We start from the raw sequence: 27508 nt of genomic DNA, 5'->3' as shown, positions 1-27508 counted from the left end.
AGAAGAGTAGAAGTAGCTTCCTCTGCTTTGAAAACTATGGTGCATCAGCAAATATTTGGTTTAGTCCATTATGTCTAAGAAGTAAATGGTACAATGTATTTAATTTATTTCATAATTACAAGTTAGTAAAAGGGTTATTTGTCTGCTTCAAAATCACAGGCTGAGAAGTTAGGCTGTTCTATGTTTACCCATTTCATTATATGACACAGATCTGTAAAGCAGATTGCCAGCCCTATTTAAAAACAAATTGCAAACAGTCCCAAATTACAGCAAAAAAATTTTATAAGCTTTAAAAATAATTTATGTCCAAGGTACTTAGGTGACTTAACAACCCTCTAGTTTGAAAAAAAGTCTGCTTCATGTTTTTTGAAATAATTAAAAAAAATTGATTCATAGATCAAGGGTGTTTTTTGTTGTTTTGGGAATCTGTGGCCTACATTTTCTAGTAGTATTTAGTTAGACTATGATAAAATTGGAATGGGGCCTACTCATCATTCTACATTTGCAAAGTCTTCATAATAACAGCTCGTTTTTGGCAAGTTATTTAGCATTATGCCTAAAAGAATTTTATGTTGAAAAAAGGAAAATAGGTTATTTGCTATGCCAAACAGAAATCACATATTCTTCTTCTAAGGGAAATCATGTGTTCTTTTCTAATGCCTAATTATCACTATGGATTAACAGACTTTTTTTATTTTAGGAAGGTTAACCACCAGCTCCTTTAATTGAAGATTACAGAAATAATTTTTCTAAATGACTAATCACATCAGATGTGATGGAATCAAAGAACCACAGAATAAGCTGAGTTGGAAGTGACCCACAACAAGGATCACCGAATCCGGGTCCCAGCCCTGCACAGCTCCACCCCCAAGAGTCACACACACCACATGCCTCAGAGCATTGCTCAAACCCTTCTTGAGCTCTGCCAGGCTGGAGCTGTGACCTCGTCCCTGGGGAGCTGTTCCAGTGCCCAGCCACCCTCTGGGTGAAGAACCTTTATCTAAAATCCAACCTAAACCTCCCCTGACACAGCTTCAGGCCATGCCCTTGGGTCCCGCCACTGCTCCCCACAGAGATCAGCGCCTGCCCCTCCTCTTCCCCTCAGGTGGAAATTGTAGACTGTGATGATGTGTAAGAGAACATATTTTTATTACCTCATGCAGACTCAACTAAATTGTTTTTACAGTTAGTTATGAGCCATCCTTCACTCACATGTGTAAAAAATTCTCAGTTGACATTTAATCTTGATGAAATGGAGGATATTTAGACTATTTACAACCCTTGCTGCACTTATGAGGAATTCTACATTGCAAAAAATTTCTGACTGCATCTGCTATGCATATGATGATTGAAAAGTGTTTATGAATGACAGTATATATCAATGGGACAGGAAAATTCCTTCTAGCTCAATGTCATGTGACAAGAAACTGTCATAAGGATGATACAAAATTTAGTAACCTTATGTTCACTGATCTAGCATTTTCTTTTTAAATTCTTTTTCACATACTAAAAAGACAAGTGTGCTGCATCTTTACTCAGTTAAATATTCTATATTATAAATTATGAATAATTTAAACAAACATGCAAAATTCAATGTTTTAATACGCATTAATATGAAGAAACCAATTTAAGGCTAATAATAAAAGCTGATGATTTACCATGTTTTAGATGCAAAATATAGAAATTCTCTATCATGAACTGCAAATTATTTTATAATGAGAAATATTTCAGTATTAAACTTTGAAGACAAAATCTCAAAATTTTTCTAAGAATTATAGTTGGGTATGGTAACATTAAAGAAAAAAGTAGTTATATTCTGTACAATTTGATTCATTATGGTTAACATTCAAATGTTCCTATGTCAAGGAATTTTTTAAATGAATTTAGAAACATTAATTAGATCTGATTATAGTTTCCTATGTGTAGGTAGAAAAACAATTTAAATAATTTCATGAACCTCACTCATATTATCCTGAGATATTTCAACACTTCTTTAATTTAATAAGAGAAATACTATAGAATAGAAATAGTATAGAATAGCCCTATTTCCAGTTGGGCTGCTTTCATATTTTCATGTGTATTTTTAGGTTATATTCATTGATATTTTTGTCTATTTATTAAATTAATTTTGAAATTCACAATTTAGATTTTTAATATTTTATTATTAATACTATGAAAAACTACAAGTAGCCTTAGATTTGATCTAAAGAGTATATTTCCCCCCAAACAAATATGAGTTCTTTCTAGCTGTAAAACCACTTTGTATTAAAATAGTTCCAATTTGCAAATACCTAAATATATAATTATTTATTAAATAAGATTATTTTGCATTAAAGTATGATTTCTAGTGCATATCTTTAAAAGTATAGATTATAAGATTATAATTTTCTTCACTGTGACAAATTTCCTTCTGCTTTATTAATGGAAAGTTTAAGGATTAAATTAGATTTATATTTTTCTATGTTATGCCACATTTTAGGTTCTTGAGAGTTTGCTAGAGAAGGTTCAGATAGAGAAAAATTTTTCCAACACTTTAGAATTTAATGCAATATTTTAAACAAGAAGCTCTATTTTAATATTTCATATTATTTTCAACTATGTCTGTGCCTTGGGATGTAAAATTTTGTATCCTGAAACTGCAGCTGATAATCAGTTTATAACTGATTACACTGAAGAGATAAGGGCAGGAGAGGAAAAAAACCAAAACCAAAAAGGTTTGGAATACGTGAGACTGCCACTTGGACTACTGTACCCATTTCTGAGGTTTCCAATACAACAGAAACCAAGACCTCTTAGAGTAGTTCCAGTGGAATTCAATAAATATGATCTGAGGGCTGGGACACCTCTGCTGTGCAACAAGGCTGAGAGAATTTGGGCTGTTCAACCTAAGAAAGGAAGGCTTCCAGAAGACTCCATTGTGGCCTTTCAATACATGAAATATAGAAGAAAGATGTACAGTGGCTTTTTATCAAGGTCTGTGGTGACAGGAGAAGAGGGGACAATTTTAAAGTGAAAGCGGCTAAGTTTAGTTTGGGCATAAAGCAGACATTTCTTACGATGTGTGCAGTGAGTCACTGGAAAGAGGCTGGACTAGATGATTTGTAAAGATCCTTCTGACTTCCACCATTCTATGATGCTATTATTTACTAATACTTTAAAGAAGCTTGGATTTTGAATGTGAAACTAGTAGAGCATAGTCAGTCTTGTACATCAGTTATTTTTCACTTCTAGTTTTGGCATAGATCTAATCTAAGAAAAACCATGACAATTATTTTCTTATTATTTTCTGCCATTTAACATGTCTAAGTTCTCTGAATTGCATGGGTTTAAATAAGATTCAAAACTCCTCTGATTTCTTCAATTAAATTATTAAACCTATGCAGGACAAGAAAGAACTTCCACCAGTATTTACTGAGAATTAAAACTGCTAACATGGTTAACCTTCATAACAGTATTTGTTTACATAGTCTTTAATAACAAAAGGGATTTAATCAAATCCTAAATTAGTGTGTGACTTGGATTTCGGTTTTTCACTTGATCACTGCTCTTAAAGTGAATCAAAATGAAGTTTTGAAATACAATATTCCTAAGCAAAAAGTTCTTCAGAAAACATATCTTGACTTTATTGAGGGCTAAACAAGGATTAGATAGTTCTCCCTCAAAAACTGAGTACCCTGTCTTGAAATTATGTGGATCCTACCTGGCCTTATTATACAGATGAATGTATTACACAATCAAGTTATATTTGAGGTGACATCAAGCCAGTAGACATTTGCAAGTTGAAAGAAAAAATATAAGAAAATTAACCCATCATCTTGAAGAGACAATGCTGCAAGATTTCACTGTGGAAATAAACACTATTGCCAGAAATCACATAAAAAATATCTTCAAAGCAAACTGGTTAACAGTCAACCGAATGTGAAATTTCTTGTTCATGTTAAGTGCCACCAGGAAAGTCTACTTCTTCCAGATTATTTTCTCGCTAATACTTTATGCTTACTTTGGTTTTACTTTTTACTTCTACTGAGTAGGTAATTCAGCTTTATACATGATTTTTCAGATTTTTAAATGGCCTTCTGAAAAAATCAAAATATATTTAAAACCACTTCAGGATACAGTCATTAATTCACAAATATTACCTGAGCAGTGAGGAAGAGATCCACTCCAGTGTCCATTCAACTGACACGTGCGAGACGCCTGCCCCAAGAGCGACCGCCTCCCCGTGCAGGTGTAATGAACAGTGGAACCAAAGGTATATTTATCTCCTGACAGGACTGCGTTCGGAGGAACTCCAGGATGTCCACAGTCAATCACTACAATGCATAATTATTGGAGATAAAAGAAGGTTATTATCACTGATCGTGCAATTTTTAGTTTTCATTTTTACAACTGCACACATAAACTTTGTGAAGGGGTTAACATTTTTAGGGTTTGCAGGAAGGGGGAAGATCATGGGATTAGAATGCAAAATATGCTTCAGACCAAAAGCTATGAAAGAAATTTTTTGAGGTGTCAAAAAAAATATTTTAGATACATATATAGATGTTCAAAACCACTCATTCACTAAGTTGATGTTTATGTCATGAACACATACAGACACCTTATACTCTTCAGAGAAAAATTACAGGAACACAGTATCTGCCAAAGTCACTGCTGTGGTAGAGAATATGCAGAAATTCATCCCTCTTTTAATAATTCAAGACAAGGAGTTAATTTAAAAGCAAGCTAAATAAATCAAGTTTAGGAAATGCAAAAAAAAATTCATAAACCAAAATTTCATAAATCAATCCACTGTGTACACAAACTGAATTTAGGCCTGATGTTTGATTTCTTATCTTACATCTGTCCATGGTATGTAGACTGTCTTTGCCAGAGATAGTTGCACTTATGTACCATGAAGCCCACAAATTAGGTTTGCAAATATTAGTGTAGTAGAATCAGCTGCTAAATCATACAACTGTACTTGTAGATTTTATGATTTATGAAAATTTCATCACATTAAATACTATTTTCAGCAGGACTTCTTTATTAAAGAGAAATCCAGATGTGAAGCCTGATCGGGGTCAAGGATGTGTTCAATTCCATGGCATTTCAGATGCATGCAATAGTACCATGATTGTACAATACAGCATAAGACCAAAATCATATATGGCAATTTTTCTTTCTTAAAATATTACTATGGTCTTAGAGCTTTAATTTATGTATATACTGATTTGCATTGAATGACATGTTCTCCCAAAGGTCCAACCTTCACGGTGCGGAACCTTCCTGACAGGATCACAAAGGATTTAGGAATATGGCAAACTATCGATCAACTTTGATTCTTACATAGTGTTGCTGACCCCTGTGACTGTTCTGCTTTGAGGACTTTGAGTAAAACAGCCAGAATAGTCAACTTCATATAACAAGCACTTGTTGTCAGAGTGTTATTTTTTTAATCAATTGCTTCTAACTAAAATCTACTATCAGCTATGGATAATTGCTAAGAATGAAAACTCAGAACATCATCAAGAACAAGGCATGTTGGTCATGCAGGCTTCAACAAGATCAGACCTTTATCCTCTGAAGAACATTCACAGTTTTTCAGAAGATTTTGTTATCTGTAGTATTCTTGATTGATTCTTTTGCCCTAGTCAGCTGTCATTCAGGAAACAGTTAATATCATACTGGTACCTTAAAGTTTTCACCTTTGGGCTTTCCTGTACACAAATTTCTGTTTACATTTATATCTAGAAGTCTTGGATCCCTAATAATTGACTTTAAAATTATAGCACCCTTAACAATACCCTTTATATGATTATGAATTCTATAAAATTTAATTTGATACTAATGTTTTCAGGCTGGGATTTCATATGAGAAGTTGATTGAATTTCTTTTTTTTTCAAATTCTAACTAATTTTCTTCTATTTACCACACTCATTAAAACAAAACCAAAAACAAAGAAACATCTCTATATCTAATCTAAACAAACTCTTTTTAGTTTAAAGCATTATTCCTTGTGCTATCAATCCACACCATTGTAAAGAGTTTCATTCCAGCAATAATTTGAAAAACACTCCAGAAGCTCTTAAAAAAGGCTCTTAAAAACTTCTGGTAAGCTTATGATTACAAAATATCATGGATACCACTTAGGTAGAATTCATTGACCCCTCTATGAAAATGACACAAATAAAGCAGAAAATGCCCTTTCAAAATTATATAAATCCCTTTTATTCCCAAAGCTCTTTTAAAAGAAGAAAAAAGGCTGCATTATTAAATTACTTGTGACAATTCAGATAAAAAATCACTAAGAGATTAAAATGCAAATGTAGAAGGAAAAAAGTCTTTGCAACTTTACCTTTAAATTAGTTTCTCTTTCTAAATACTTTACTATTAAGGAATATTTCTCCTTTTGAAAAGGTAATGTTGCCTTTGAAATTTAACTTGTGACCAACAGACACTTTGTTTTAGGTTTAACTGTGACTTGCAATCAAGCTACTTATCCCATCAAAGAAAGAGACAAGTTCCATAACTGAAATTTTTATCACGAACAAGAAAAAAAGGTTATTTTATTCTTATTTTATCACCTCTTATATAGAGGTGATAGTAGAACTAGTGAAGCCTCCCGAGAACAAATACCTTCAGTATTGCAAATATCAGTCCATGATTCCTGAATAAGTAACCTTTAGACTGTTTTCCTTTCCATGTCTAGAAAAGAAGCCTTTTCTCAGTGAAAAATGTTGATCCTAAACAAAACCCTTTTCACAGACTAATAGAGAACCAGGTAAATCAATGTCTCAGCCAATTAAAAGTCTAAGAAACATCTCTGGCTATATCTGCATCACAGTTAGAAAGTTGCTCATGACAAACCAGAATAAAAATAACCTACTTGTGTTGATGCAGTTGCCTTAGTGAACAGGTTGTGTATGAGTATGATGCTCGGGTACCTCTGTTAGTGTGGCAAACTGAGCACACTGTCCAGAGGACATCTTAGGTGTTCTACAGTGCTATCACTGGTGAAGTCAATGGACAGGTTTTGACCTTGCATATCTGCTATCAGGGATTATTATGCTGGAGCATTCACAGATGTTTGTTTGGCTATTGCATTTCATAAGTATTCTATGCTATTTGCTACATACAAGAGTAATATAACTGCTATTTCAGCAGCTACTGAGACCCTCCATCCAAACCACACACACACAAATGTATATAAATGTGAATTTCATAATTGCTGTCATGAGACTGATGAAAATGTTGTGTAAAATAACGCCTCGTCTAGTCCACGTTCCTTGTAGAAGCAAACTCATTATCTACTTACTAATGCATTCAGGTAGAGGTTTGTCCCAGTGGCCATTTGGTTGACAAATTAAAACTGAAGAGCCAAACAAAAAATATCCAGGATTGCAGTCATAAAATACCACTGTGCCATACGTGAAATTTCCATGTTCAATTTTACTTTCTCTTATAGAATTTGCAGGAATTCCAGGATCAGAACAATTGACCACTAAAAAGAAAAAGAGAACTTGAGAGCCATAATAACACAGTCTCCTAAAATGGTCTCCTATTCTTTGTATAAGAAACATCCAATGTGTTGCTGGTTTTATACATCCTAACATTTTATATAATGGTAGTGAAATAGGAAGAAGAACTGAAACAACAAAATGCTAAAGCCAGAAGGTGTTAAACTCAGAGCAAATAAAAGGAAATGCTTCTTTATAGTGTGGTAATACTGTAAAATTATTGGCCACTAAAAATTACTGAACATACCAATAAAACGAATTTACATTCCTGTCTTGACACACACTATTGTCCACAAATAGAAACATATTTTGGGGCTAGATGTGATTTTGGTCTAACACACACAGAAATGCAAACATACTTATGTTCCTATACCAGCATTTTGATAATGGATCACCTGTAAGACAGATGTTTTGAGCTAAAGGGCACAAGGTCAGTTAGGTAAGACTGTGGTGAACCTGACAGAATAAGAACATATCCCAACAAGTGGGTAAGAGCTTTTAAAAATAGAGGTCAACTTTAATGGTTAAGAATACGGATGAATTTTTTGAGTTCTTAGCACTTAAAAAGTTATATTTTTGAAAATTTCTGAATATGGATTTTTTCCTCCTTGTGTCTTGCAGCTACTGGTGAGTTCAGTATAATACCTTTTTTGGGGGTCATGAAGATTATTTTAACAGTTTTCATATGGTTTCCTCTGGTCAAGGAAACACATCATCATTTATTCAAAGTGAATAATTTTGTTTTTCTAGAAAACCAAAGTTCCCGTAAAAATTACTATCCCCATACCCTTATAATCAATTGCATGTTTATATACATGCACTTGCACACACCTATGTGCAAGTCTATATATCTGCATGTGTATTCAGGTGGAATTTCCTTTGCATCAATTCCTATCCATCTTTTTGCATCTCATCTTTTTGCTTGGCACCACTAAGAGGAGCCTGGCTCCATCCTCTTGACATCCTCCCTTCAGTTCCTGATGGTGATGAAGTCCCCTCTCAGTCACCTCTTCCCAAGAGTGAACAGGCCCAGCTCCCTCAGCCTGTCTGTGTAAGAGAGATGCTCCAGTCCCTAATAATCTTTGTAGCACTCAGCTGAGCACACTCCAGGTTCTCCAGATGTTCCTGACGAGGGCTCAGTAGTGGGGTGGGATCACCTCCCTCGACTGCTGGCAATGCTCTTGCCAATGCACATCAGGACAACGCTGGCCTTCATGGCCACACGGGCACTGCTGGGCTTGTGGGCAGTTTGCTGTCCACCAGGAACCCCAGGTCCTTCTCTGCAGAGCTGCTTTCCACCCCCAGCCTGTATTGGTGCATGGGGTTACTGGGGTTACCCTTCCTTCCCCAGGTGCAGGACCGTGCATTCACATTTGATGGATTTCAGAGATAAATATTCATGGATGTGTGTATATGAAATTATTAAAATATGCTGAAAAGCTCTGTAAATTGCAAAGGAAAACTGGTATTGCCAGATGCAATTCAAGATCCTTTTTCCCACCTAAATCATTTAATGTAGTCATTTTATGGCTCATGTCCTCTCTAGCCACTATTCTAAATTTTTTTGCCTGCTTGTGTGCTTCTTCTAGCAGGTCTCAAATATTGATACTATAAGCCTAGAAAACATACCTTTTCCAAGGACAGAAATGCCTTTCTGCTTGTATTTGACTTCTTTAACAGTAAAGGACAGTACAATTTGTTAGCTACATTGATGGTCAATATTGAATATTTTTCTTTTCCTGGAGGAAGGCCTGAGCTACATTTCTGTCTTTTTTTTCTGTTTACCCCCCTGCAAGGATCATTGAAGTCCAGCTCCTGACCCTGCACAGGACAGCCCTAAGAATCACACCATGGGCCTGACAATGTTGTCCATGTTCCTGTTACTAAGCATATATTTAAAGTAACGAAAAGAGTTTATTCATTATTCAGGAGTAGTGAGCACTTGAAACAAAATACAAGGAACTTTGACCATTTCAGTAGTTTTACACAATTATTATGGTTGGCTAAGAAGCTAGACATTTAATAAAGTTGTTTATAGTATAACAGCAAGTGCACTGAATTTACATGAAGAATTTATGGGACAAAAGGAAGGACTTCACAACAGTGTGCCGCCTTTCTATAATATTGCACTTTTGGTAGTTTACAAATATGTAAGGTAACATTGTATTATTATTTAACTTCAAAGCAAATAAAACAAAATCACATTAGAATGGATTTCACTGCACATTGCTGACATGATTAATGATGTCCAACACAAGATTAGTACTTATTGTTTTTAAAATCTCTCCTAAAACCAATATACAATTTCAGGACTGTGTAAACTTTCAAAGAGCAACCTGAACAACTTATTCACGAATCCCTACATGCCAATAAGCTGTCAGCACTTTGGCACTCTGTAATACAAGAAAACCAAAGTGACTGATAGCAACTGGATTGAAGATGAGATTAAGCAGGTACCCTAAACACACAGTACATGTTTAGTACTGTAAATTTAGAAAATAATGTCTTCTCATCAACAAAGGGTTCCTTGGAAATTTAAGTTCTGTAAACTATTTGGCAGTATCTCTTAGGGGAAAGTAATGAAATGAAAGTGGAGAACACCTATTGAAAAGAATATATATAGTCAATAAAACTTCTATAAAAATACATTATTTAGTTTATGCACAGATAAAAATACAGAGAAGCTGCAGAGAAAATGCTGAAGAACAATCATTAGAATTTCTGCATATGTACATGCAAGCTACAGCAAAAAGTACGTTTTTCTAAATAAAACAAATTATTTAAAAACACATCAAAATTTTAAAAATATAGGGATGACAAAACCTTGCTAAAACTGTTTTTGAACAATTAAATAGGACTAATACCATACTATAATTTTTCTAAGTGAAAGAATTATTTTTCTAAGTGAAAGAATATCTAGAAGCATTGAGAACGAACAGAAATGGACAACATTAATAAATTAGAATAGCAATTTTCAAAGTCAAGATGCTCTGTGAAGCACCAATGGAAATGTAAAAGGAAGAAAAGTAGCTTTTCTTATGTGTCTGCTAGAACTATATTGTCTAAAAATGCAGAGAAAATTATTTCAGGCTTTAAGCTCTTAATTATCTCTCCATAATTTTGCTTCAGTAACTTGTAGAGACAACTTTTTAAAAAGCAATACAGTCTACAGACACATAAGAAAGTTTCTCTGCAACTGTTATCCTGGCAACCTGACTGTAAAAAATCATAGCATCACAAAAAGTCTTAAATAAGAACATTATTATGTTAGTTAATCAGTCTCTCTGTTGATGAGAAAGGAATCATTTTGTCTTGTGTTCTTTTACCCTCTGCTTATTTTTCAGCCTTAATTTTACAACATTTAGTTAGAAACCTGGAAATGGTGCTTTCTTACCTTTGCATATAGGGGGTGAGTGGCTCCACTGCCTATTAGCTTGGCACTGAGCTTTGGTCGGTCCTTGCATAACATACCCAGTATTACAGGAAAATGTCACAACATCATTGAAGTTGAAACCATTTCCACTTGTTCTTCCATAAATAGGACTACCAGGGTGACCACAGCTGACAGCTAGCATAGCAGCAGTCAAAAAAAAAAAAAAAAACCAAAACCATAACATGATGTTATCACTTTTCATTATTTATTATACGATAATAATGATATATTAGTATTTTCAAGTTTTGATATTATAAGATACTGCGTATTTTCCATGATGTATTAATGTTCAAGAACTTAATTAAATTTTTAAATAAACTGAAAAGAATTTGACATGCAGTAATGAAAGCAAATGAAGAAAACTGTTCTGAAGAAGCAGGAGAAAAGAAAGCACTAGATTTTCATTATGTATAGTCTGAAATTGAAAGGAAATATTTCACTACCTTAGTTCCTCAGGAATTATTTCTTACAAATTTGTCTTATTATCAACTCAATATTTTATCTTTGTGGCCTAAATACTTAGTGAAGCTATAAATTTATGACTTTTTTTTTTTTGAAAATGCCCCAGAACTATTGGCACAGTGAAATTTTTCTAATGTTTATAAAAATTCCATCTAAAGAAGGTAAAGTTTATTTTCTGTGCCTACAAAAACCAGACGAAAGAAAAGTAAGGAAATTGGACACAAATTAATATTCTCAAAATGATCCAAAAACACTTAGCAAATATTTTCTTCTATTTTGTAACAACTGTTGGAAAAAAAAGGTTAATCAGTAATTAAAAATACATATTTAAAAATGACAGAACAAATGAATTAACATTGTGTGTTATGACTTGGCATTAAGAGAATTTCTGCTTCAAGGATAGGATATTTAGAGGCAGATTTATACAGTTTCAATACACTAATATTACCTGCAAAATACTGGTAATTTACTTTAAAGTGCTTAGAGAAATCTCAAATTTTCCTAAATTAAATACATAATTTGATGTTATTACTTAAAGTCTTTCATGTAATGTCTTGACACACTTATCATGAGAAAGAAATCTCATTAACAAAGCACAATATTCACTCAAAAGAACACCAAAACCACAAATCAAAGTAACAGCACCTCTGAGAGGTAGAAGAAGGAAAAAAAATTTGGTAAACATTTCAATCTGCAGTGTTGACAGTTTACTCCAACAGTATTTACTTATCCAACTGAAACAGTGAAAGTAAATACACATTAAACATTTCCAAAAGCCGCTACAGGTCATAAAGCCAATTTCAAATTAGAGTAGTGGCATTCATTAATCCTATCACATTCTGAAGAATTTTCATATCCAAAACCGCAGGTATTCAGTCACCAAAAACAGGCAGTGGACATTTTACGTGACAACTTCACCCGATAGATGAATCACAGACATCACAAGTGTCCCCATACTTTTGAGGAGCATTCGACCCTCATCTAGTGTGATGCAGCTACTCCTGTAACATCAATCAGAATGTGCTGCCATGCTTACTTACGCACACAGGATGGAAGTTGGCCAGACCAGTTGTGATCCTGTTGGCAGATTCTTACAGAAGAGCCAATCAACCGAAAACCAGGACTGCACTGGTAAACAACTGTGTCTCTATAGCCATAATTTTCTCCTATTACTTGTCCATTGACTATAAGATCTGGGATACCACAGTGACCAGCTAGATTTATGTATGGTAAAGAAAAAAGAGAAAAAAAGAAAAAAATATCAGTAAATATGTCATATAAACATTAAATAAACTTTCTCATCTAAAACAAAGAAATGCTGAATATTTTTAAGGTTTTTTATTGACCTAATTCAAAGCTTTATTTGTATTAGCTTGGTGAAAACTGTAATCATGAATATGTATAGCAATGTATAGCTACTGATGATGTAGCAAAGAGATTAAATGTCATATATATAATAAAATTTCCTTTAAAAATATAATTCCTTTTTATTGCAATATGTCAAAACATGTATTATTTACCTTAGTTTTATTTTGATTATGATTAATGAATAAGGCAGCATTAAAACATCATTCATTTAACTGAAGAGAAAAATTCTACATAAATAAAAATAATACAAATATTACAGATATCAATCCATGTGGGCATTATAAATATAGCCTTTTTACAATAAAAATAAAAGAATTAACTTGAACAATTTATTGCTGGAATTTGGATCTCTGTTATGTTTTCCATTCTTTCTCTCCTTCCCAGTGGATTCCAAAGAGATTAACATTCTTTGGTTGAAGGCAGTCAGCACAACAGCTGCCAAATCTTACAGCAGCCAAATGGCAACCAAAAATCTGTCTATGCCTGGGCCTAATCTTTTACTCTGTATTGTCAAAATATGAGAATTATTGTATTTTCATTATGAAAGTCATAAAGAGACATTTAGCCTACAGAGAGACTGAGGAAAAAACCAAAAAACTGTGTAGTTGCTATTTTTCATAATGAATTCTGGAAAATGGGCACTGTGATTCAGCAAAAAATCTGGTAATGGGAAAGTCTTCTAAGAATGGTTGACTTCAAGAAGATTGTGACATTTGGTAGAGAATTCACTGCCAAAAGAAGAGTAAGACAAGAAAAAAAAAAAATAGAGCAGTGTTTCAGCTAATATTTTTTAGGGAAAAAAACCCAAACCTCCAGCCACTCAAACTCCTCTGCTCTCCTTTTGTCTTCTAATTTTCCTCAAATAGCCCCCACAAACAAATCTACAAAGCATGGAATTGCTGATAAGAAAAGGCATAGAGAACCAATATGGTTTGGACTGTTTTTTCCTTTGAAATTTTAAATGCTTCTAATATCCTGATGTATTTTTCTGCATTTTACCTCATTCATTTGAGACTAGAAATTAAAAAAAAAAAGAAAAGAAGAGAAAATGTTACATTTTCTTACAACTTGAATTTTGTATTGTATTTCATTGTATGAAACATGATAAAACGATCAGAATTTACCAATTCAGTATTAGTAGTATATGAACCTCCACATATATTAGATTGATGACTCCAATTTGACTTCTGTGTACTTATCAGGAGTCCAAGCCTGGTAGCATTCAAAGCTATATTAACCCTTCTTTGTTCCCTCCCTGTTACCCTCAGTCTTATATTAAAAACATTAAATTATGTTTTCTAGGATAAGATAGAATAACATGCTTAAAAAATTTTTGTCAGAGTATTTCTTGATTTTCCAAGAAATTCATAATCCATTCAGCATGTAGTAGATTTTTTTGAAAATGCTCCAAAGGAACTGATTTCCCTATCCTCTCATATTTCTGACTATAAACAGGACTAACCAGATGAGGAATAAAAACTGAGTTGTAAAAGATTAGTTTCTATCAAAATCCAACCAGGCAGTCAGCAGTGATTCAGATCATGCTCAAGGAAATATTTTTCAAGTTGCATTTAATTAAAATATATGGCTTGGTTCCTAATTAAGAATTTAGTGTTGCTTTATGGCAGAGTGAAAGCAGAATACTTCACCAGAAAGGTCAATCTCTGTTTCCTGTGCAGAGAGAATAAAACTGAAGTAATTCAACATGTGAGGCAACTGAGATCACAGTGCAGTTTCTGCAACTTTTCAAAACTTTACAAAACCATACAACTTCAACAGGTGAAAATTCATTACAAATCATCTATATGTCTTGCAGCAATATCCCAGCCTCACTTCAGAAAATTTAAAGTAATTTAAAATTCCCATCCTCTTAGTCTAATTCCTTTCATTGTCATAAACCTCTCAGTCCTTAGTTTTGACTTCTTTGACTTTTGAGTTTCTTTTTTCTTTATTTACTTCTTTTCATTTGACTTTCTTCAACATCTATATACAAGGAGAGGGGTGGTGGATGTTGCTTACCTGAAATTCAGCAAAAAATTCAACACCATTTCTCACAGCCTTTTCCTGCACAAAAGTGCAAGATACAGATTGGGTGGGTGGTCTTCAAGATGGGTAGCGAATGGGTTAAGAGGCTGCACTAAAAGGGTGGTGATCAATGGTTTGCACTCAGGTTGGAAATCTATCACAGCAGGGTTCCCTAAGGATTAGTAATGGGGCCTATGACATTGAATATCTTCATAAATTATCTGGATGATGGGATTGAAAGCTGCCTCACCAAGTTTGCTGATGACACCAGACTGAGGTGAGGTGAGGCAGACATGTGAGAAGGAAGAGATATCTTACAGAAAGTTCTGGGCAGGCTGGAAGAGCAAGTGAGAAAGAACTCTCTGAGGTTAACAAAAACATTTGCAAGATTCTGCCCCTGGGATGACAGAACCAAAGAGCCCAGAACAGGCCATGATCTGTGCGCTGGCTGGGGAGCAGTGTCACTGAAAGGCTCCCAAGGGTCTTGGTGGACAAGAAGCTGACTGTGAGCCAGCAGTGTGGCTGCAACAGTGAAAGCAAAATGGATCCTGGGCCGCATCTGCAGAAACACTATCAGCAGTGGTAGAGATGTGATCATCCCACTCTATCCAGTGCTTGCCAGGCTGCACATGAAAGATGCAGAAGGATTCAGACAGACTGCAAAGGCAGGTCATGAAAATAATCAAAGGCTGAAAAACGTCTCCTGTGAGGAAAGGCTGAAGGCATTATTAGCTCCTGGAGAAGAGAAGGCTCAGGCAGGGTGGGGCTCATCACAGCATCCCAGTACTTAGAGAGTGGCTAGGAAAATATTGGAGGCTCTCTCTTCACATGGAGTCACATGGAGAGGAGGAAGAGCAATGGGCGCAAGCTGCACTGGGAAAGGTTTCATCATTGCATAAGAAAGAATTCTTTTGACAGTAAGAACAAGCATTCCCCAGAACAATCTATTCAGAGATGTGATGGGAGTCTACACCACCAGATGTTTTCAAAATGGGACTAAACAGGTTGCTAGGTAATCCATCCCAGCTCCCTTTGTCATGAAATGTTGGATCAGATGATTTTTCAAATTCTCTTCCAACCTGGGCTGTTCTATGAGTCTGTTACTTCAAATCCCTCTGTCTTGATTATTTCTCCCACTCTGTGTAACAGTTATACCTTTGGAGTGCTAGCGATATTGCATGACTGATTGTGAACTTCCCACTACTAGTAATGAAACATGATTTTAAATCAGTAGAGACTACTTCTATCCCTATTTAAGATTTCCAAACTGAGAAATAAATCTGAATTAATTAAGAATATTTTAATGCTGTGTTATAAAACTGTACTTCTGTCAAAACAGAATTCTAAATCAATGAAAATGTTAAGTAAATATAATTTAAAAACAGGATATACCAGACTTGTGAAACATTTTTTATCTCAAATCTAAAAGAGATTAAAACAAACAAACAAACAAACAAAACGTGGGAATTTGCAGGATTTTCTGCCAGTTTTTACTCTACTTTCCAGTGGAAGTTTAGTGTGACTGAGGGATATATAAAAAAACATTAAAACCAAACCAAACAAAATAAAAAAGGAGGTTAAAAAATCCCAAAACAAAAACAATCCAATACCCCAAAATTATGGGTTCAGCATTATTTTTTGTATTTTCAAAAAAACTCCAAAACCAAGGGGTGCATGTGGTAAGCAGTTCACTATGTTTGCTATGACAAGTCTAAATATTGGTGTACATAGTTCCTGTCAAGAGATTGTTGGAGAACTTTACTAGAATTTCCACTGATTCATGCAAATAACTAAATTCTATAAGATTGAAAAAAGTTAGAGAATCATTAATATTTTCCAGAACTTTTATTATTTGCTGTATTTTCCCACTCTATTTTACACAACCATAGAGATGCTCTCTGCCAGAGGAAATTAAGACCTCAACTTATAGTAGCAGCTATCATTACTTCTCCAATATCAAGAGGGGAAAATAAAAGATTAGAGGAAGAAAAAACAAAACACCTCTCAAACCATCAAAGAACCTCTATCATTATCAACACCTGTTTTGGAAGAGCAATTATTACTTAACTTAAATTCTATTCTGGGCTTTTTTTTTCATTTCTTCTAAAAGTAAGGTGTTTCCTCATGAATTTTAGTAGAATTCTTACCTTTAACATTTTTTATTAAGCTATCTATGAAAATAATTCCAAGACATTCATTATAGATTAAAGATATGCTCATATTTATTGCTATATATTCTAGTATTTTTTAATATCAATTCTGATGGTAATTGTTTCTCAGGATTTTCATTTAAACTCCTATTATAAGGGCTTTGTGGCAAATAAGTAAATTCTAGTGCCCTGGTAGTAAATAGCTGACTTCCCACTAAGTTAAGATTCTAGACTACATTAGACTAAGCTCATCTAGACTGTTTTTTTGACATCTTTGTCCATTGTCAAGATCTCTATTTTTCTGCTGTACCATAAGAGTAGTTGTAGTTCCATTTTTTCTAAGACATAGATGTAAAAGATTTTTGTAGCATTTCTATGAATCCAGATGAGACCCATGGGTCTTAATATAACCTGTAACTTGTAATACTGAATCAAAATATACCACTTTTGCAAAGACAAGTGAAAATTACAAAAAAAGTATTAAAAGAGACTAAATGTGAAGGTTTTACTGAGTAGCAGATTTGAGAGAAGAAATAAGAAATATAACATTCTCAATTTCCAGTCTAGTAAAACTTGAGAAGAATAATTGCATGAAATATTATTAAAAAACAAAATTAGTCAAAGATTGGGAATGAAGGATATTAATAACCTGTGACCACCAAATAAATTACCTAATTTGACATGAAACCCTGTTCTAGCAATGAAGAATGAGCATAATAACTTAGTGTCAGAGCCTTTGAAACCATGGCTGTAAATGAGATTTCTTTTCTGCAGGTTGTTCTATGAGAACAGGAATAAATATATACAGAATCTTTACATTAAAAGGCAAAAAACATGCCTGTACTTACTTTATTTGTCAGTAGTTTCAAAAATGAGCATAGTGGTGAAACAAATCTACATACCAATGTATTATTGAAAAGATATTTATGTTATTTATTATTCAACAAAGTTAATTAACCTGTCAAGATGACCTCAGCTGAAAAGGGAGGAATTATTTCCTTGCTTTTTATTTTTTTTTCTACTTCTTTACAGGGCTTCCATTTAATAAAAAGATATAAGAAGGCACAGCTCTGGACAAAACAGGGCTTGGGGCATTTCTCTTGCTATTTTCAGAAGAGTCTCATTTTTACAGCTGTTCAAGCTGTACTAAAACTGTTCAGGATGAATGGTAAAGTTATTTGAAATCTTTTTTTAATCCATGGCCCACAGAGGGAAGTTCTCTGCTGAATTCCTTGAAACAGCTGAATAATTCTTTAAAGATGAAACATCATGTACCTAATCTGAAAGTCTAGTTATTATTATACAGTGGTACTGAAGAACAAAGAGAAGCATATGGCTAACTCCAGATATATTAATTCAGTAACACTGGAGATGCAGAATCCCCCTTAACTGAAATACCAAGAGTATAAAAAAGAGATTTAAAAAATAGTGAAGATGAAGAAGGTAGTGGCTTATATAGTTTCTAGAAGTTTCAAGTATGAAAGTATTGGCAGAGAGGTTACACTTCAGAGGTTACATAGACATGGAAACCTTTCAGTAGCTGAAAGCTAATTGAGAAAATATATGAAATACTACTGAGAAATGAATGCACTGAACATTCTTTGCTGTTAGCCTCCATAGTTGCTTTGCCCCAGATCGTATGTATGCTATTTCTTTGACTCCATGGACAGCATTGTTCTTAGAGTTGATGGATAACTGGTTTTCCTTTGACGAGTAACAGGCAGCCAACAATGACTCATTAGCATTTTAAAGCAGTATTTTTGTATGAAAAAAGAGTTGAGTAAAACTGGGATAAATATTCCCCAGCTAACACATCAAAGGTTGTGTTCACATTAGAATTTTGGTTCAGATCTTCCTTCTCTTAAATGTGCTGAGTGATTTTACCATGAACAAATTAGCTTCCTTTCAGAGGAAGCACACTGAGAAGCTCGACTAGGTGCACAAAACGTGTTTCATCTCCTTTTGGATAAAAAGTAGTCAAAATTAATAACAAATTTTTTGACAACTTAAAACCATATAAGAAATGATGGCATTTGGCCCAGAGGACTAGAGCAGATATAGTCCAAGGAAAACTCTCTGAACCATATGTAATGCAAATGTAGATAATCCTAAATCAGCTATTTGTTTCATGATCTGCTCAATCTGATGGATTATTTTTTAATTCAGACAAATACACAGTATGTGAAGTGTGGCCTTTCTCTTAAGAGAAGAGAAGAATGGTAATCTTAATATTATTGTTTGGGAAGTGAAAATGTTGACATTTAATGTACACACTAACCTAAAAAGGTATTTCTTCTACCCATCTGCCTTTACTGAAAGCTCCTCTAATATTAGCCATGTTTGGGAACCACACTACCTTATGCCTTATTAATCAAATAAACTTCATTCTTCATTTTTGCATTTAATTCATAGGGGCACTTTATAAAGGTGTTTTCCAAATGAACTGAATTAACATCATTTGATCATATCACAATTAACAGCAAAATGTGAAGTCTTACAGACCTTTAAAAATGTAATCATATTTCATAATTTATCTTTATTTGAGATTTAATACTAATATGCAGAACTGAACAAAACTATTGTTCCAGAAGTTGCTGAGTCTATCCCATATGAAATAATGGCACTGACTTTTGGTAAATAAGGGAGAGAACATCAACATATCTGTTTTATCAGGATGTTTAGATGCCATGAGGTATTGAGAAAGAAAAAGGTATTAAGAAATAAATGTTAGGTGTTGTACAGCTGAGATGAAGAGGATAGAGTCACGAGTTCAAGAAATGTGAAAACTTGGAGTTAGCTCAACAATCAACAAAAAAGACAAATGTGCATATCTTTCCTCTGAGTTTAAGTATTGGTTGAAAATCCTATTTTTTGCTGCCTTTACATGTAGTTTTCATTGATGAGATGTCTAAACAAGATTTAACATTACTATCAGTCATGTAACTAGCACAAGTGAGAGAAGCTGTTAAATAACCCCCAAAGAGAAGTATAGAATTTTGTACATTACATTTACAATGAGCAAGGTCCTAGAAAGAAATCAGAATTCTTTGTAAGAATCTAAGAAAACTGCTCCATTAGAAGGGCAGTAAGAAGAACTCTATCTAACAGAAAGACTTTTCAAAGTATGCTATACTTTTCTGTGTTAGTTTTACTTTGTTAAGTGTTTTTGACTAAGCTGTCTAAAATGCTAACCAAAATAAGACATAAAACATTTTAATAGGCAAAAGATACATTTTAAAAAAAGGAAAAAGTAGTCCTGATCACGATGTGTAAAAGTAATGTTCTGAAAAAAAGGGGAAAAATTTGTGCTAGAGAAATCTTAGGAAATGCTTTTCACCATTCATATTCTATTTAACTCCAAAGTTTATCTGAAAGTACTATAGAGTTATTAAAGTAGACCCAATTTACGTCCACTCTAGGAAATGCCCAGTTTACTAAATATCTGATTACATATTAAAATAAATACATTAAAAAAACACCTAGAGTATGATGATATATATTTTTATGATCAATGTTTTTCCTGGCATTAAATTAAAGCAAGCAAAATTAATGCAATGAATAAAGGAAATAATGCAAAATATAAAATTGTAAATATATCATCAGTAAATACTGTAAATATACAAAGTTTTCACACAAACAGACAAAAGAATAATCAATTTCTTGTTGAATATTTAAGTATTTTTCCAAGAGGAAAATGTATAACAAAATCACAGATTTGTCAGTCTCTTTTTATAACTAGGATATTCAGTAAAAATCTATTCCATGTTTTTGAATGTTTCTCAGGATTTATTACATAGACAGTTTCAGTGTAACCAGTACAGAAAAAGATCAAGCATAATAAATAGTGAGACTGTTTGTAACCTAGGAGACACAACTGTCATGATTTTAATCTTTGCTTGTTTTTTATTTGAAAAGACTAATGTGATTTTTTCACAATAAAATGTCCTGAAACATTTAATTTTTTAACTTTGACAACAGAAGTGCTTGAGAAGCTCTATTCTGTTTTGTTTCATTTGTTTTTTTCAATTTGAACATTGTTTCTTCTCATCAGCTACGGAGAATAAGGACCAAGAAGTCAATTTCCTACTGTTATAATAAGGTGATTACTCATGAAGTACTACTTTGTCATTTAGGTATTATTTAAAGAAAAAAAAGTGGGATTGAGAAAGGAAGGCAGTTGTGTTAAGGGCTCTGGCTTTTCCATAGATTCATTATCCATAAATTACCCATCTTTTAGTAAAAGTCAGAATGAGAAAAGAAAGACAAAAAAGAGCTGTGAAACTTATCATCATATTCTCACACTATTATGGCTGTTATCAAAACCATGCACTACTGTTCCCAATGTCATGGAATAACATAACTTGGATTTTAGTCCATATTTTTGGTGATTTAAAGCTTACCTCAGTTCTAATTCTCACCTATATCTGGTTAGGTTCACCACAAACTACTTTAAAGTTCTACTGCAGATACTTAGATTCTTGTTTGTTCTACCTGTCATATACTTTTAAAATTACACATACCTGAAATTAAAATCAGGCTATCTAATACAACAATTAAATGTAATTATTTCAGTAGCACTTTTGAAAAAAAATAAGTGCATTTTAAAACAAAATACTTGAAAAGGGTATTACTTTATCCTGTAGGATTTCATGTATGTCATTTAAGGGTATTCCTAAGGGCATCCTAAAAACTTAAAACAGAAATACATTGGTAATCACTTCAGTCCAAGAACTACATTTTTCAGAAAGTAAAAGTGGAAAAGATCAGTTGTAAAGCATGTTTACAACTGAGAGCACAAAAACATCAGAAGTAGATAGTGAACATTACTGATAAGTTGCACAAAATTAATTTCTTAAAATACCCACCTTGTAAGTCTCCCTGCTGTATTTGATCTCCTTTCTCCCACATTCTAATAGTTCTTTAATTTCCTCCATTTCCTATGCTTTCTCACAACAACCTTCTTTAAAATATTTCTTATTTCTAATTTGTCATTAGCTGATCTCATCCCTCTCAAGTCTCAAATTTCTTATGGAATAAACAAGAATTGAACTGAGTTATTCTGAGTCTGCAGGGCACTCGTTCCTGCACAGTGATGTAACACAGTAGGCAGTGTTGTTGCAAGAGAAATTATGGCAGCCATGACTCTCCCTTTTATAAATTTGCTCTGTCACTAGCTTTTCTGTTTGTTTCTTTTTTTTTTTTTTTTTAAGCAAGGTATATATTTTTTCCATGCTGTATATGATGTATATTCTAATTTTCTGAATACAAAAAAATTGTTTTCATGCTGTCTTCCACAATTTGCCATAATAAACCTTTAAAGATATGCATTATACGATTTACTGTAGTGCTATTACTCTGATACAATAGGCTTGGCTTAGATTACTGTTTTTGTCCTCTAGTTTTATAGTTGTTTTCTTAAATTTTTATTGTTACTGGACATTATAGTTTAGGAACTGAATAATAATGAATCAGTTCCAAGAAGTAAGGGTTCTCTTTTAAGTTACAAGTAAAGATTATGTAATCTGTTACTATTATTAAGTTATATTACGATTTTATTTCCATGGGCAAATGTAGGAGAAATTCAATTCATTCTGTGATGATTTTTAATAATGAAGTTATTTTGGCAAAATTCTTAAATGCAAGCATTTTTCCAAGGTATTATTCACAAATAGCATCTAATTTATCTGGTTTTATATTATATATTATTTTTCTGAAGAAAATTTTTTACATTTCTCCTAACTTCAACAGCTGTAACTTCTGCAGAAAAATCAGTAAAAATAAAAACAAACAAATAGGCAAACAAGACAAAAAAGCAGAACATTTTGATTAAACACATAGTATGGTGCTTCAAAAATTTAGATTTAGACCATGCAATTGCTGACAATTTAGAAGATGAAGATATCAAGAGTTTCTACTATTAAAGTGAAATACTAACAAAGCCTCTATCCCTCCCTGCTTCATGTCAGGGAACATTCCAGCTGCAGACTTGTAGCCTGATAAGGAACACTTCTGCTCATTCATGAGTCATTCACTTATGTGCACATTAGAAAATAATGCTGTTTATTTGGGATTAAAAGTCATTTAAAAAGGTGAATGGAAATCTGTACAAAGATATATTGCAACAAACCCCAATATTTAATGTATATACTAGTTCAATTTTCTGAGTATCAGTTTATGGATATTCTGTTATATATTCATGCCTCTACAAACAAGATACAATATGATTTGCAGATTTCATTCTAATTCAGAATGCTAACATACTTTTGATTTCAACTGAAATTAAAATTTTGGTTAAATATAGAGTTAAAACCTATGTGTCTACATAATATAATAACCCAGCTCAAGGTACACATGACAATGAATCAGAAAGAAGTCCTGAAATTGCTTCATGTGTTCATTTTATTCATAAATAATTCAGGCAACAATGTCTGAGTTTATTAAATAAGAGAAGATGCCTAACCTTGTACAAGTAAAGGGTCTCAAATTCTGTAAAAAGCATCAGGATAGTGGCTTTCTCTCAGAAATAAGGCTGCACTGATCCTGTCAAAGTTTCCACAATTTTTTTCTTCTTTCTGTATCTTTTCAAGAATACAGTTTAATTCTATGACATAACCACTTAGTTCAGATCTACTGTGCAGATATTTTAGTGAGGATATGTATTAGAGTTGATACACATGGAATCAATCTGTCTTGCTGCTTATGTATAGTCCTACTTTAAAGGCATATACAAAAATACACTAACAGATTTTGCAAGTTGTAGAGATAATGTAATTTTTGAAAATATAAACATAGTTCTAATTTGATGAGAAAAACAATGCTGCCCAGCCACACACATGCAGAGCTCTCTTCAATGTGTCTGCTGTATAGAAAAGGAGAAGCAGATCACTTTGCTTACTTTTGTCTCCTAGAGAGAAAGAAAATGGACAAGTCATGACAGGAGTATCCATACCTAAACACCTGGTCTCAATTCCTCTCCAGAGTCCAGATGACAGGCATTCCCTCACTGCAGAGCCAACTAGCATGTATCCTGAGTCACAAGTAAATATAGCTGTAGATCCATATGTGATTTGAGTTCCAATCTTATTCCCATTTGGAGGTGTAGGGAGTTCTCCGCAGGAAATAACTTCATGGCAAAACAAAAACAAAACATAAGTGTACAGCTGAGAATCACAAACACCCAAACAATAATTCCTATTAAGAAAAAATACTTATCAACCAGTCAATCAAATAAATAAATTTCACACCTTGAAGGATTTTGGAGAAATCTGTAGAAATCATAGATTAAAAACCTGTGAACAAAAACTATTCCTTCCCCAGAAATTATACTTAAGAGAGGATGAATAACGATTGAAATAATTTCTGTAAAGTTAAAAAAGGTACTCAGAACACTCTTGAATGTTGTTTAATTACCTTGGCTTTATCAAGTACATTTTGCATACTGGAACATCACAATTGCTATCAGATTTAGTTATGCTTCTTTGGGAAGGGGCCATTTTGGTCTTCTAGATCATAATGAAATGCCTTCCCTAGCATTCACACATTACAGTTTTATAAAGAGTGTATGATATTGATGGAATTTATTGCTATTTATTTACAATTGAAACATCTTTTCAATAAAAATAATATTTTTCTCTGTCAATTTTCTTTTATTAATTAACAAAACTAATATATTAGTAGTAAATAGGAGGCTGAAATTAAGTAGCACACTTTATGCCTAGAAGAAAGTAAGTAATAATATTTCAAACAAAGCTTCTCAAAACATAGATAGAAGTAGTTTGCCTTTCAAAGTAAAAAGAGATACGAATACAGATTTAGTATGTACAGTATATATACACAGAGATATACATGCAGACAAATACACAGTAGAGACGAAATATTGCAATTAAATTTTTAAAATTCTCTAAATTCTATATTCAATTTCCAGTTATAAAGAACTCAAAATCTAGGTTAATTTCCAGTATAATTCATCTGTGTTTGAAAATGCATTTTTAAAGTTCTTTGTTTTCATATATATTGTCAATAAATTACAAATGTATTTTGAGCCACAGTTGTCTGGCTTATTTACAGGCTTTTTTAGATATTTTTGTATTTATACATAAACATGCAGATACACACATTTTTGATGCAGGAACCAAAAACACAGTTGTATCGCACTCTGTCAGAGGGTATGTCACACCATGTTCCATAAAGAGAAAGAGTTTTGCAGCTTCAAAGTGTAAGCAAAACCCCACAGTTTTGAAAAAGAGATGTCTAAATGTAAATTTATAAAGAAAAGTGCTTTTCACAGCAGTAGGGGAGGGAAACACAATGATAGCTACATCTTTAGTTGGTTTAAATATCTGAATATTAATTACTTATTTTTTTAACATTATCTATTGCGGGTTACCAGCATACCAGCTAATGGTAGGGATGATGTGGATGTATGCAAATGCACACTACATGGTAACTACCAGAAAGGAGAGATTATTTTATTTATCAAGAGTGCAGACAGGACACAAAGGTTTTGCATTTTTAAGACTTTACAGCATTCCTGATCTAAAATAAACATATAGGAAAATATTTTCTTTGTACCATTACAAATTAAGTGATCTTTAAACTCCAGAAGTGTGCCTACAGATATGTTCTTGTCACTAAATCTAATGTATTATATTTGTAAATAACAACCTTTAGGATACCCAGGAATTCCAGCCAAGAAACACTTTTTCTAATTTACAGTTTTGAATACTAAATTAGTTCATTTCTAGTTCACCCAATAAAATATTTTTTCCTGAAATCTGTACAGCAGATGCAGATAAAAGATGTACTCACTTTGGCAGTAAGGCCGCTCATTTCTCCAACTCCAGGTGCCATTAGCAAGACACTCGATAGATGCTGGTCCCAAACCATAATACCCAGGATCACAGCTGAAAACTACTTTTGTTTTATACTCATAGTGTGAACCATTCACTATTCTCCATCTTCCATGTTCCAGGGTAAAAGAATTGATGCTCGGACATGTAACAACTTCCAAAATAACAAAAAGACACAGTTATTGGTGGCTTAGCACAGGCAGGTTGGGAAAATCTGTACCATTATTAATAAAAAACGTATTTTAAACACAATGACATAATCTTTGAAAACTAAAGCTGTACTTGAAATTGGCTGTGGTTAGAGGGCATGAGTTGTCTCATTTAATTAATAATTATCCAGAAAGAGAAGGGATTGTGTATGCAGAGTGTTGCAGTTGGTGTAGATAGGAGCCATAGCATGGTTGAATTCACTATAGGTGGACCTTCCGTGACATTTTACATCAGGCACCAGAATCCTGACTAAAATTTTAAGTACATTTAAATGAAGAAATTATTTTTCTACCCAGGTAAACTCTATGACATATGAAAGACTTCTTTGAGAGGCTGTACATTGGTGACAGAAAAAATAATAACCATATACAAGTTGTTTTTTTTGACAGATATATAGTTTTGTCTCATTTCTTAATTCTAAGTGTTCTTCCTCCAGAAATGAAACAATAACATTCTACAACACTAATAGAATAAAAAATAGTGTAAGAAGCATAATGATTTTCCCCACTTTGTTTTTCTCTATTTTCAGTGGTTCTTTAGAAAGAGAAAAATTCTTGACAGAATGAAATTTTCAAGAACCAGAAGGAAAAAAAGAAGAAATGGGAAATCCTTGAAAAATACTCCAGTCTTAATTTGCTTTCATTTCCAAAATTCATTTGGTGAAATAATCCAAATCCTAATGTGCATGAGACACTGAAATCCCTGTATCACTCTTGCAACCACCTGGGTTTTCATATCCCATTTCCTATTTGTAATTGCTGATATCCACTTGATTTTGGGAGTTAAATGCATTTTCCCTGCAGTGATGTTGTCTCAAGTTTAGATTGTGTAGGACTATAATGATGGGATGAATATAAATAATAAGCATCAGTCTCAAACAACTATCACAGGTTTTGCAATTCTGGATAGTAAAAAGGGTTTGCTAACAGTACATGTATTATGCAGCTATCACTGAAGAGATGACTTTTGTAGAAAACCTCTGCAACCATTAACTTTGATTTAACTGTAAATTGATTATTAGCTTGATTGTAATCTATAAGGTCTAGCATGTTTATTCTGCTTATGCTGTGAAATTTCAGCATGTCTTAGTTACATATACTTCATATGTGCATTTCATAATAATTGAATACCAGCACATAATTCATAGATTAAAGTAACCTGAAGATGAGCATTTAAGTCATGTGAAGATTTGTGTCATGGATATATAAAAAAATGCACAGACGGGTTTTTTTACTCACCAGAGACTTCTTACGTGTTACTCACCTACACAGCGAGGTGTTTTATTGTGATTGCTCCAGGTGCCATCGGGCTGGCAGACTGCAGTGGTAAGCTCTTTGGCTGATAGCCTGTATCCATCATTGCAAAAATAAGTAACACGGGTGCCAACCAAGTAATCTGTAGTTAATATCCCACCATTTAGTGGAGCTTTAGGAATTCCACAAGATATTGCTGAGTAGAGACAAAGACAAAGTTTTTTATGTCTTCACTATAAGTTTCCACTGACCTCAGAGA

The 27508-nt window shown here is 33.3% G+C and overlaps 1 protein-coding gene across 3 annotated transcripts in view; it reads right to left on the bottom strand.

Moving 5' to 3' along the window:
- The window catches only part of CSMD3 (CUB and Sushi multiple domains 3), a 586238-nt gene that overhangs the window by 40943 nt on the left and 517787 nt on the right, over window positions 1–27508 (bottom strand). For 2 of the 3 annotated variants that reach the window (XM_058820586.1, XM_058820602.1), the window contains 7 exons: window positions 27260–27445; window positions 25746–25940; window positions 23887–24060; window positions 12435–12608; window positions 10894–11067; window positions 7298–7483; window positions 4140–4313 (listed from right to left, as the gene is read on the bottom strand). In XM_058820586.1, the coding sequence (XP_058676569.1) occupies window positions 4140–4313; window positions 7298–7483; window positions 10894–11067; window positions 12435–12608; window positions 23887–24060; window positions 25746–25940; window positions 27260–27445 (1263 nt within the window). The remainder of the gene's footprint in view (window positions 1–4139; window positions 4314–7297; window positions 7484–10893; window positions 11068–12434; window positions 12609–23886; window positions 24061–25745; window positions 25941–27259; window positions 27446–27508) is intronic. The other variant, XM_058820594.1, reaches the window with a different exon arrangement.

This window comes from Ammospiza caudacuta, chromosome 1 (assembly GCF_027887145.1).
Source record: "Ammospiza caudacuta isolate bAmmCau1 chromosome 1, bAmmCau1.pri, whole genome shotgun sequence".
NCBI lineage: Eukaryota > Metazoa > Chordata > Aves > Passeriformes > Passerellidae > Ammospiza > Ammospiza caudacuta.
The sequence above is the reverse complement of the archived record's forward strand: the minus strand, read 5'-3'. Positions and strand labels throughout refer to the sequence as shown.